Consider the following 13,168-nt stretch of genomic DNA (forward strand, 5'->3'; position numbering starts at 1 on the left):
CCCGTTGGATTGTGGTCGGACTGGAGTAGAAAAAACTTTGTTAATGCCATATTTTTCACAAAACTTTTTGAAAGAGTCACAGTCAAATTGAGTTCCGTGGTCGGACACAATTTTGACTAGGATCCCAAATCGAGTAATGATATTTTTCCATACAAATTTTTCAATAGCATGAGCAGTTATTTTGTTCAAGGGTTCAGCTTCAACCCATTCTGAAAAATAGTCGATAGCTACTATTGCGTACCTGCATCCACCCCGACCGGTTGGCAATGCTCCGATTAGATCTATTCCCCATTCTGCGAATGGACTCGGGCATGAGAGGGTGATGAGAGGATTAGGAGGGAGCCTTGAGATGTTAGAGAATTTCTGGCACTTGATGCATTTTTGCGTCATGCGTCATGCGTCGAGCATCAGCTTTCAGTGTGGGCTAGTAGAGCCCTTGCCGGATGATCTTTTGTGCCAATGCTTCACATCTGATGTGGCTTCCGCATATTCCCTCGTGGATTTCTCTGAGAGCGTACTCGGCTTCATCTTCATCCAGACATTTGAGGAGGGCCTGGGAAAATCCTTTTTTGTAGAGGTTTTGACCTTCTAATAAATAACGAGCAGCTTTGAACTTCAAATTTCAGGCTTCATTCTTATCTTTGGGCAAGGTTCCATGCTTCAGGTATTCCTAAATCGGAGTTTGCCATGACTCTCGCTGGTTGACTTGAAGCACAACAGAGGCCTGTTCGATGCTTGACTGCCCAACTTTAATTACTGGGATTGACTCCGAGTCGGATCCTTGGATGGCCAATTTTGCTAAAGCGTCAGCCTCTTCATTCATAACTCTATGGATTTGAGTAATTTCACATAGCTCGAATTTGTTTGCCAGGCTTCTGGCCTTCTCGGCATCTAGCGACATTTTTTCGCCCTTTGCCTGAAATTCGTTTTTCATTTGATTAACTATTAACTGAGAATCCGAGTATACTTTAAGTTTTTTGATTTCTAAATCTTTTGCTATTTGAAGTCCATGTATCATGGCTTCGTACTTGGCTTCGTTATTTGATGCGTTGAAATAGACTTTCAAAGCAAATTTTACCTTATCTCCTTCTGGACTGGTCAGTGCGATTCCGACTCCGGATCCTTTTTCGTTTGCTGCTCCATCTACGTACATTTCCCAAATTGGAAATCTACCGCTCTGTACGTGAATTAAACGATGAAATCAGCTACTGCTTGTCCTTTAATTACTGGTCGGGGGCTGAAATGTATATTATATTGTGTCAATTCAATTGACCATTTCATTAATCTTCCGGATACATCAGGCTTCTGCAGAACTTGGCGGAGTGGAAAATTGGTTAGGACTGTGATCGGATGTGCGAGGAAATAGTGCTTCAGCTTCCGAGACGCGGTGATGAGGGCGAAGGCTAGCTTCTCTAGTTCCGGGTATCTTCCTTCCGCCTCGTTGAGACGCCGCGAAGTATAATAAATCGGGACTTGGTTTTTTCCCTCATTTTTTTTATTAATGATGAGCTGATTGCATGCTCCGATACTGCTAAGTAAATTTCCAGAGGCTCTCCTTCTTGAACTTTTCTAAACGTCGGAGCTCCTTCAGGGATTCGAAGCTCTCGTTACATTTTTCGGTCCACTCAAATTCTTTGGAGCCTCTGAGGGCATTAAAGAAGTGAATGCTCCGATCGGTAGATCTTGAAATAAAACGACTCAGTGCAGCTATGCACCCCGTCAGCTTCTGTATTTCTTTTATATTTCGTGGTGGTGTCTTATTCAATAAAGCGGTGATCTTCTCTGGGTTGACCTCTATGCCTCGCTCATGAACGATGAAACCTAAGAATTTTCCTGTAGAAACGCCAAAAGTACATTTTAGAGGATTAAGTTTCATGCGATATTGTCTTAAAATTTCGAATGATCTTCTAAGATCATCTGTATGTTCACTTATTTTTCGGCTTTTAACTAATAAGTCATCAATGTATGCTTTCATCGTGACTCCGAGTAATTCAGCGAACATACGATTTACCAATCTCTGGTATGTTGCCCCCGCATTTTTTAATCTGAAAGGCATCACTGTGTAGCAGTATAGCCCTCGGTCAGTTATAAATGTTGTGTGGTCCTGGTCGGGACCGTACATGGGGATTTGATTATATCCAGAATAGGCATCCATGAAACTTAAAATTTCGTGACCTGCCGTGGCGTCTACTAATTGATCTATTCTCCGCATCGGGAAACTATCTTTCGGGCAAGCCTTGTTCAGATCAGTAAAATCTACACAAGTTCTCCATTTCCCGTTAGGTTTTTTGACCAGGACGGGATTTGCTACCCATTTTGGATATTTAGTTTCTTTGATCGACCTGTTAGAGATTAGTTCGTCTACTTCTTCTTTTAGGGCTATATACCTTTCGGAGGTTAAAGCTCTTCACTTTTGCCTAATAGGTTTTTCCTTAGGGTCTATATTCAACCTATGACATGCTATTTGAGAATCTATTCCTGTCATGTTGGACTGTGACCAGGCAAATATGTCTAAGCTATTAGACAAAAGAGTAATTAAATTATTTTTGGTACCCGATTCAAGATATTTTCCAATTTTGAGCTTCTTCTCTAGTTGCCTCTGTTGGGGATGATTCCCCCATATAACCATATAAATGCGGAAAAGTAATTAATTACGCTAATCATGAGCTAATTAATTCAATGATTATATGACAAGATCTAGATTTACGTTAATTAAAAATTATAAGAGAGCATATAAGTCAAGCAACCGAAACAAGAGTAAACAAGCACTTACATTGATTTTCGGTTCACGAACTGAAAGCTTTCACAATCCGTCTTCGTCTTGAACGTACAAGCCTCCACACGATCATATAAGGGACTCTACTTCAAGGACTCGATGTGATGACACCTTAGTCTTCCGAAACGTAATCTCCGAGACGAATAAGAAAGATGAGTGGGCACAGTCTTTATCTCACTAGATCACGAAACTAGGTGTTTTGAGATCTCTCTTATTTTACTAAGAATGGAAACGAATTTCCGAGAGGAAGAGAAGCAGAAGTGCACGGCCAAGGGAGGGCTAGGTTGCACGAAATTTCTCTCAAAAATTACTTAAAATAATTTCTTATTTTTTTCTTCTCATGAACCCCTATTTATAGTACTAAAAAGAAGATATTCATGAAATCTTCCAGAATATTTTATTTCCTTTTATTGTGTTCACACTAGTGGATTAAATCTAGGCAATTGGATCTCATCTAGTGAATCCTACTTTTTCTCTCATCCATCAGATCAATATCTATGAGATATTATTCTTTTATTTAAATAGAGAATAATTTATTTAGTCAGATAATAAAGGAGAATATATTATTCTCCTAAATATTCTCCTAAATAATTTCCTTTAAATAAGGAGAAAATATAGGACAATATCTTATATTTTTCTCTCTCGTTTATTTAAACAACTAAAGAGAAAATATTGGTAAATACCAATATTATAAATTTCGAATTTTAGGCACACGGCCAAGGGGGGATTTGCGCAAACCCTAGTGCCAAAAATTCCCAAATCCGATTTTCATATTTTGTGCAAGGCCCAATTGCTTAAAACCCAATTAATTATTTATTTACTTGGTCCAACAATAAACAAATAATTAATAATTGTTTATTTACTTGATCAAACAATAAATAAACAATTCTACAATAAATATTTATTTAATTATGCGAATACCCGTTTTCCAGAATTAATGCTGTCAATCACAATTACAGCAAGTGAGATTAATAATGATAAACATTATTATACGAAAGTTCTTATCCGTCTTTATCAGAGCCGAATCGGGGACTATGGACCTAGTAATAGGAGCTTAACAAATCTGATGAAAAAGACGAAATAGTCATTTCTCTTTTGTCCATCGATTCGTTTAATCTTGGTCAAATACTCCACCTTGTAAGCCAAGACTGAACTCTCCTTTATACTAGAATTATATTTACTCATCGTGACGAGTGTCCACTGATATAGTCAGTTCGTGATCAAGATCCTCCAGGTTCAACCCGTGTCAAGAGAAGTCAATTTTTTCGTTATACTTCTCTTGATACATATCAGCCCTAAGCATTGTTGCTTCCCCAGCGAAAGATTCTTCCGAACATTACTTACTTCGAAAGTGCGCGCAATCTATCGGTTCTGGAATCAACCCTTAGGTGAGAGAACATTAACCTTCTTTCAGGAAGGCTGGATTCCGTATCTGTAAATCATTTCCCACTCGAATTATGCTCTGAGAAAACTCCCAAGACATAAGCTGTGATTATCATGAATAGCCTTTTAGCGAATGAGTAAAAGAGCTCAGTAACATAACCCAGTGTCCATGATCACTTCAGGATTTAGATCAAGTCTCACTGTGACCATCATAGTGGCCTTGGTTAGTGTGTCGTAATGGTCCTTAAACGACACATCTACACCAAGACCTGTCCGGGTCGTACACTTACCGTAAGTGTAGAATGCTCCCACATAGTGATCATCCTTCACCCATGTGTTCCACATATATGACTTTAGATATAGTTTTCCAGGCGTATATCAGTCATTGACCATGTTTTAGCACACCGCCCGAACTCTGGTGCCCAACACGTGACTTAGTTAGATACGGAGGCTATGGAATAATGAATGTTTAATAAATCTCATTAAATAAGAAATAACGCTTTCAATTCAAATAGATAATAAATGTCAAACTTTATTTTATTAATAATTTCAACGAGAATTTACATAAGTATCTTCTCGTGGGCAAGAATTCCTAACAATCTCCCACTTTGACCTTGAGAAGATATGGCATGTATCTAAGGCCCATTGCTCCCACATGTTTCATGAACACATGTTCAGATAGTCCCTTTGTCATTGGATCCGCAATGTTGTCCAACATCGAGATCTTCATGACTGCCACGTCTCCTCTTCGAACTATTTCTCTTATAAGGTGGTATTTTTGTTCTATATGCTTTCCTCTCTTATGGCTGCGAGGTTCCTTTGAGTTTGCGATGGCTCCAGTGTTATCACAGTGGAGTTGCACATGCTCGTTCATTTTAGGAACTACCTCCAGTTCGGCTAAGAAATTCTTAAGCCAAACAGCCTCTTTGGTTGCCTCGGAAGCTGCAATATATTCATCTTCCATAGTAGAGTCTGCGATACTAGATTGCTTAATGATCTCCAGACAATCGCTCCTCCATTGAGAGTGAACACTGATCCAGACGTAGACTTGAACATGTCACGGTCTGCCTGAAAATCAGAGTCAGTGTATCATTGTATCACCAAGTCATTACTTGTGTATACAAGCATCATGTCTCTAGTTCTCTTAAGATATTTTAGGATATGCTTAACAGCTATCCAATGTTCTTGACCAGGGTTTGACTGGTATCTACTAACAACTCCCACTGCATAGCATATGTCGGGTCTAGTACACAACATGGCATACATCAGACTCCCAACTGCTGAGGCAAATGGAACTAGACTCATATCCTCCACTTCTTGCGGTGTCTTAGGACACTGCTCTTTCGACAGGAACTTTCGTGAACGAATTGGCAATAATACCCCATGGGCATTTTGCATCGAGAAGCGAGAAAGTACCTTATCTATATATGTACCTTGAGACAGAGCTAGTAGTTTGTTCTTCCTATCACGAATGATTTGGATTCCTAGAACAAAAGCAGCATTCCCCAAATCCTTCATTTGGAATTGCTTTGCCAGCCACTCCTTTATGTCAGACATTACTTTAATATCGCTTCCTATAAGGAGGATATCGTCTACATAAAGGATTAAGAAAACAACTACTTTCTTCGAGTACATAAAGGATTAAGAAAACAACTACATAAGGAGGATATCGTCACGGGGTCGTCGTCGTTCGCATCCAAGGCAACGACGTTTGCTTCAAAACCAAGATATCGGTCGGGCTCTCTAGAGACCCTCCCACTACAACGAGGCAGTGTAGCACTTGGACCAACGTTTGTGTTTTCTTCTTCATCTCCCACTCTCACAACAATTGTAGGTGGAGATGGATCCCCTTGGACATTAGTCTTCGGGGTTGGTCTAACAGTTTCCTCGAGTATAATTGTACTTCGAGGCTTCTCGATTTCTTTTTCAAGACATGAGCGGGACAACCCCAAATACATAAGTGACGCAAACCTTCAGGTGCTCCATTCCATAGTACTTTGGGTGTTTCGGATACAGATTTTGAAGGAACTTGATTTAAGATATACATGGCAGTCTTTAATGCATAACTCCAGAAAGATGTTAAAAGTGAAGAGTAGCTAATCATGGATCTTACCATGTCTAATAAAGTTCTATTTCTCCTTTCAGCAACCTCATTTTGTTGAGGGTTACCAGGAGCCAATAATTGCGACTCAATCCCATGCTCAAGCAAGTAATCGCCTCCCCGATCCGATCGAAAGGTTTTAATAGTCTTACCCAATTGGTTTTCAACACAAGCACGAAATTCTTTGAACTTACTAAAAGTTTCAGATTTTCGTTGCATTAGGTAAATGAAACCATATCTAGAATAGTCATCAGTAAATGTGACGAAGTATTCATAACCGCCTCTCGCAGCTTTTCACTCATTGGTCCACAGACGTCAGAGTGAACAAGTTACAGAGGTTCGGTGGCTCTTAATCCTTTTCCAGCAAAAGATCGCTTGGTCATTTTTCCTTCAATACAGGATTCACGAACAGGCAGAGTTCCCACTTGAAGGTGTTTCAACGGCCCAAGCCTTGAAAGCCTCTCTAGCCTCTTTATATTTATATGACCAAGTCTTAAGTGCCATAAATAGTTTTGTTCATCACTAGACAGTTTAATTTTCTTATTAGATGTGGGTTTAACTACTTTAAACATTTCAGCATTAAATGAACATTTATTTTCAGGAGTTAATACATATAAACCATTATATAATAAGGCATCGCATATTAATCTTCCATCTAAAGAAACACCCATAGTTTTCTCATTCACAGATAAAGAAAATTTTTGTTTAAGTAATTCAGAAACTGAAATTAGGTTTCTACAGAACCCATGAATAAAATAAACTGAATCTAATATCAAATATTTATTTCCAAATCGGAGTCGAACTATTCCTAAAGCTTTAGCCGTGACGGACTCTCCGTTCCCCACTCTAAGTTGTAGTTCGTCTCCCCTCAGTTCCTCCCACGAGTCAAACACTTGTAAGGTTGTACAAACATGATTAGTTGTCCCCGAATCAATTATCCAGGACGAGAGAGAATCTCCAGCATATAATGCTTCTAATACATGTAAGTGAGTGAACGGTACATTACCTTCACACGACTCAGGGCTGATGTCATCATCATCAGGAATCACTATAAGTGATGGCCTTTCCATTACGAGAACATTCTCTAATGGAAAATCTTCTGGTGAAGTTGGACAAGGCTGTGGTGCCAAACTCGGTTGCACCTGATGGTAAGCATACTCTACCATAGCATCACGCCAAGAAAGAAGTTCGCTTTGAAACTTCGTCATCTTATAATCTGGGCCAAAACCACGAAAGTAAATGACAAAATCGGCTTATTCCTCGGCGAGTGAATTCAGAATGATTTCAACCCGAGTTGCCTCATCAATCTTTGTGCCCCGAAAGGCAGCTAGATTCATCCAATCCGACATGTTTCTCATATAGAGAACTGCGCATTCACCAGACTTCATTTTGTTATCCATAATATACTTCAAGAGATCATAATTCGAAGTCATGCTGAAATTAATAAAATACAAGTACATAAATTACAAATGAAAAGAAAAAAACATTCATCATATAAATTTAGGAAATAAAAAACATAATGCATAAGCACGGGGAAAAATACTAAAGATATTAAAAGACCAAATTTTTATATTCCAAGGTAATTCGACTAATAGTCACAGTCCGTTTCACTCTAGTGACGTAACGGAGTCCACCTAGTGAAAATGAGAACCATCTCAGATTAGTGAACAATCACAGTACATGTACCTTCATAACTATGCTCACTAACTACCATTTTAATAGGAATCGTTGGCCACATGAGCAACCACCGGTTGGTTCATGCATGAGTCGACCCAACATTTCAGTGAAAGAAATCTAGCCCATACGCACTAGCGTAACTAGTACACGCAGGGATCAACCCTCCCACCTATCGTCAGAGACACAACCTTGGTATTGGAATCAGAAAAGCCCTTCTGAATGGAACTGACCACCATGTTTAGAAAACCGCCGGTCACGAGGGGATCTTTCATCCTCACGGTGTTGTGTCAATGTTGGAGGCCTAAGACTCAATATACTTTTAGTATTTTAATTTCCTAGCATTAACTTTAATCTAGGTGATACACTCGTGTTTACTAAATCATATTAAAAGCTCGAGTGATTCTAAGCTACCCTTAAAAACAATAAGTTTCGATATAGCTTAGTCATTAGGAAATTGTGACATTCTAGTCTTGATTATCCTAATAGTATTCCTTCATGGAAAAGCTCCTAGTAGAGAAGGTGAGACACTAGGTCTTCTTAAGTACCTCTCAGCTTAGCCTCTTATCAGCTTGGTGACAAAGCTCTCCGATCCGTTAAACTCATTCATTAATTAACTATCCTAATCCAATTAGAAAATTTTAATGAATGAAAGCCCATGACAACCATAAACATACGATACACGATCTAAGTTATAGCATACAAGCATGGCAAAGCAATTAAATAAACAAGCATATCAAGCATGGTTTGATTTGTGTTGATCGTATCCTAATAATAATAATAATAATAATAGATTTACAAAAAATCCTATACCCTTTGAGTTTCGGGTGTACAAAAAATCTAGAAAAGCGAGAATCAAAAATTCTACGATCAACCACAAATCACAATTCACATAATCATATATTGAATTGCATGAACTTCATATCAAAATATAAATTCATTCAAACCATGTTAAATTTAATCACATAAACGAATAAATTAATTAAGTAAATCGACTAGCTCTGATACCACTTGTCGAGGATGATTCCCCCATATAACCATATAAATGCGGAAAAGTAATTAATTACGCTAATCATGAGATAATTAATTCAATGATTATATGACAAGATCTAGATTTACGTTAATTAAAAATTATAAGAGAGCATATAAGTCAAGCAATCGAAACAAGAGTAAACAAGCACTTACATTGATTTTCGGTTCACGAATTGAAAGCTTTCACAATCCGTCTTCGTCTTGAACGTACAAGCCTCCACACGATCAAATAAGGGACTCTACTTCAAGGACTCGATGTGATGACACCTTAGTCTTCCGAAACGTAATCTCCGAGACGAATAAGAAAGATGAGTGGGCACAGTCTTTATCTCACTAGATCACGAAACTAGGTGTTTCGAAATCTCTCTTATTTTACTAAGAATGGAAACGAATTTCCGAGGGGAAGAGAAGCAGAAGTGCACGGCCAAGGGAGGGCTAGGTTGTACGAAATTTCTCTCAAAAATTGCTTAAAATAATTTCTTATTTTTGCCTTCTCATGAACCCCTATTTATAGTAGTAAAAAGGAGATATTCATGGAATCTTCCAGAATATTTTATTTCTATTTATTGTGTTCACACTAGTGGATTAAATCTAGGCCATTGGATCTCATCTAGTGAATCCTACTTTTTCTCTCATCCATCAGATCAATATCTATGGGATATTATTCTTTTATTTAAATAGAGAATAATTTATTTAGTGAGATAATAAAGGAGAATATATTATTCTCCTAAATATTCTCATAAATACTTTCCTTTAAATAAGGAGAAAATATATGACAATATCTTATATTTTTCTCTCTCCTTTATTTAAACAACTAAAGAGAAAATATTGGTAAATACCAATATTATAAATTTCGAATTTTAGGCACACGGCCAAGGGGGGATTTGCGCAAACCCTAGTGCCAAAAATTCCCAAATCCGATTTTCATATTTTGTGCAAGGCCCAATTGCTTAAAACCCAATTAATTATTTATTTACTTGGTCCAACAATAAACAAATAATTAATAATTGTTTATTTACTTGATCAAACAATAAATAAACAATTCTACCATAAATATTTATTTAATTCTGCGAATACCCGTTTTCCAGAATTAATGCTGTCAATCACAATTACAGCAAGTGAGATTAATAATGATAAACATTATTATACGAAAGTTCTTATCTGCCTTTATCAGAGCCGAATCGGGGACTATGGACCTAGTAATAGGAGCTTAACAAATCCGATGAAAAAGACGAAATAGTCATTTCTCTTTTGTCCATCGATTTGTCTAATCTTGGTCAAATACTCCACCTTGTAAGCCAAGACTGAACTCTCCGTTATACTAGAATTATATTTACTCATCGTGATGAGTGTCCACTGATATAGTCAGTTCGTGATCAAGATCCTCCAGGTTCAACCCGTGTCAAGAGAAGTCAATTTTTTCGTTATACTTCTCTTGATACATATCAGCCCTAAGCATTGTTGCTTCCCCAGCGAAAGATTCTTTCGAACATTACTTACTTCGAAAGTGCGCGCAATCTATCGGTTATGGAATCAACCCTTAGGTGAGAGAACATTAACCTTCTTTCAGGAAGGCTGGATTCCGTATCTGTAAATCATTTCCCACTCGAATTATGCTCTGAGAAAACTCCCAAGACATAAGCTGTGATTAGCATGAATAGCCTTTTAGCGAATGAGTCAAAGAGCTCAGAAACATAACCCAGTGTCCATGATCACTTCAAGATTTAGATCAAGTCTCACTGTGACCATCATAGTGGCCTCGGTTAGTGTTTCATAACGGTCCTTAAACGACACATCTACACCAAGACCTATCCAGGTCGTACACTTACCGCAAGTGTAGAATGCTCCCACATAGTGATCAGCCTTCAGCCATGTGTTCCACATATATGACTTTAGATATAGTTTTCCAGGCGTATATCAGTCATCCACCATGTTTTAGCACACCGCCCGAACTCAGGTGCCCAGCACGTGACTCAGTTAGATACAGAGGCTATGGAATAATGAATGTTTAATAAATCTCATTAAATAAGAAATAACGCTTTTAATTCAAATAGATAATAAATTTCAAACTTTATTTTATTAATAATTTCAACGAGAATTTACATAAGTATCTTCTTGTGGGCAAGAATTCCTAACAGCCTCGGATCCGGGATGACCTCTTCAATTTCATCTCCTGGGCCAATTTCTTCTCGGCTCGGAAGACGTGGGTCGAAGTTCGAGTCGATCATCATGATTTTGCGAACGTCTTTGTCCTGACTTTCTTTGAGATAATTTGCATAACAGCTTCTTGCGAGAGCCTGAGTTCCCACCGCTTCACCTACTCCATGCTCGGTAGGGAACTTCATCTTCAAATATTCCACTGAAGTGATGGCTCCGAGGGACTGCAAAGTTGGCATGCCAATGATCGCGTTGAACGAGGATTTTCCTGGAACCACTACCCATGGGGGGTTTGTGGTTTTACTTCTCGGGTTCTCTCCCACAGTTATTGGGATTGAGATTATCCCCTTGGGCTGGATTGAATCCCCTATGAAACCATAGAGATTTTCAGGGAAAGGAGCTAATGAGTCCTGCTTAAGACCCATTTTATTGAATATGTCTTCGTAGAGCACATCAACAGCACTTCCGGTATCTGCCAGTATTCGGTGTACATTTCTGTTTCCAATAAGAGCTGATATGACTAGCGGATCGTTGTGAGGGAACATTACCCACCAAGCATCTTCTGCTGTGAAGGTGATTGGTTCTGTGTTAGGTTTGGCTATCTTGTTCAGCCTTTGTTCGGCTGTAAACAAGATTTGTCAGGGTCCCGCGTAGGCCTCTCTTACATAGCTCTTTTGAGCACTTCTTGAATTTCCCCCCACATGAGGTCCTCCGACTATGAGTGAGATTTCTGCATATGCCTCACCTTTTTTATCCTCCTGATCTCCTTGCTCGGCCTTGAAATTTTTCAACGCTCCTCTTCGGATCAAAGCTTCTATAGCTTCTTTGAGGTTGAAACAGTCAGCAGTGCGGTGACCAATATCCGCATGGAAGGCGCAGTATTTTGTTTTATCTCTTTTTGAGATATCTTTGTTGGTCGGCCTTGGTTTAGGGAAATCTTCTTTATCTTGGGTAAGACTAAATATCTCCTCTATTGGGGTATTGAGTTTATGATACTTGCAAAACTTACTGGAAAAGGGTTTCAAAGGTCCTGCCCCGGACCGGCTTTTCTTGGGTAGGCGGTTAACCTCAGACGGCCGCTCCCTGTGCTCTTCTCGGTAGCTCTTTGGCGGCTTCACTTTCCTTGCTGCCAATCTTGCCTCGTCCGCGTTGATATATTTCCGAGCACTCTTCAAGAAATAGTTGTAGTCTTTTGGACTAGTCTTCTGAAGTGACCATCAAAACTCTGACTCAATTCGGACGCCGGAAGAGATTCCGAAGAGCTTAAAGTCTTCATTCAGATCATCGACCTGCAGAGCTTGTTCCGAGTAGCAATTAATAAAATCTTTTAACGATTCATCATGGGCCTGTCTTACCGCTAACAGCCTTTCATTGGGAGTTTTTCCTGAGCTGGAGCCGACAAACTGTTCCATGAACTTCCTGGATAACTGCTTCCAGGATCCTATAGAGTTTGGCTTAAGCTTCCTGTACCACCTTTTGGCTGAGCCTGTTAAGGTGACAGAGAATGCCCTGCACATAACTTCTGGTCCTGCTCCTTGCAACAGCATCCAAGACGAGAACGTGTCTAGATGGTCCCCTGGGTCAGTCTTCCCATCGTAAACATGAATGCTTGGCATCCTGAAGCGATCAGGTAACGGATGTTCTAACACCCGCGCTATGAATGGGGAGATTGCCTCTCTGATCTTTGGGATAGACTCCTTCTGGCCAAGAGCTACCTCTTCAATTCGACGCTCCAACCTTTTGAAATTTTTTTCGTTGGTGCTCACACTGTCTTCTGTTTCCGAGCCTCTGATGTCATTTTTGATAGTATTTGAACAACTTTTATCCATCGAGGGCTGGTACCGATCAGGAATCTTTTCCTGGCTGAACTGCTCCTTTTCGGAATCAAAGTCGTCTTCTATCCTCTCATACCGATCCTTAGCGTGTTTCCGGGGTTTCTTAACCTGCGGATCCTGCCGAACGGGTTCTTTCCCTGATCGATGTGAGGGTTCCTCATATGGGATCCTCGCTTGCAACCTTCTCTTCAGCTCTTTGTTACTCGCCTC

The 13,168-nt window shown here is 39.3% G+C and overlaps 1 protein-coding gene across 1 annotated transcript; it reads right to left on the bottom strand.

Moving 5' to 3' along the window:
* Window positions 1-670: 670 nt before the first annotated feature.
* On the bottom strand, window positions 671-1,153 carry LOC149408074 (uncharacterized). The gene has a single exon (XM_089623667.1). It carries the CDS (start codon window positions 1,151-1,153, stop codon window positions 671-673), a length of 483 nt encoding a protein of 160 aa, XP_089479793.1.
* Window positions 1,154-13,168: the final 12,015 nt, after the last annotated feature.

The sequence above is a fragment of the Urtica dioica genome, chromosome 1 (assembly GCF_054948205.1).
Source record: "Urtica dioica subsp. dioica isolate 48M chromosome 1, U.dioica_male_clone48M_v1_H2, whole genome shotgun sequence".
Taxonomy (NCBI): Eukaryota; Viridiplantae; Streptophyta; class Magnoliopsida; order Rosales; family Urticaceae; genus Urtica; species Urtica dioica.

Coding starts and splice junctions, on each gene's coding strand:
- LOC149408074 (XM_089623667.1), bottom strand. CDS start 1,153: ATGTACGTAGATGGAGCAGCAAACGAAAAAGGATCCGGAGTCGGAATC.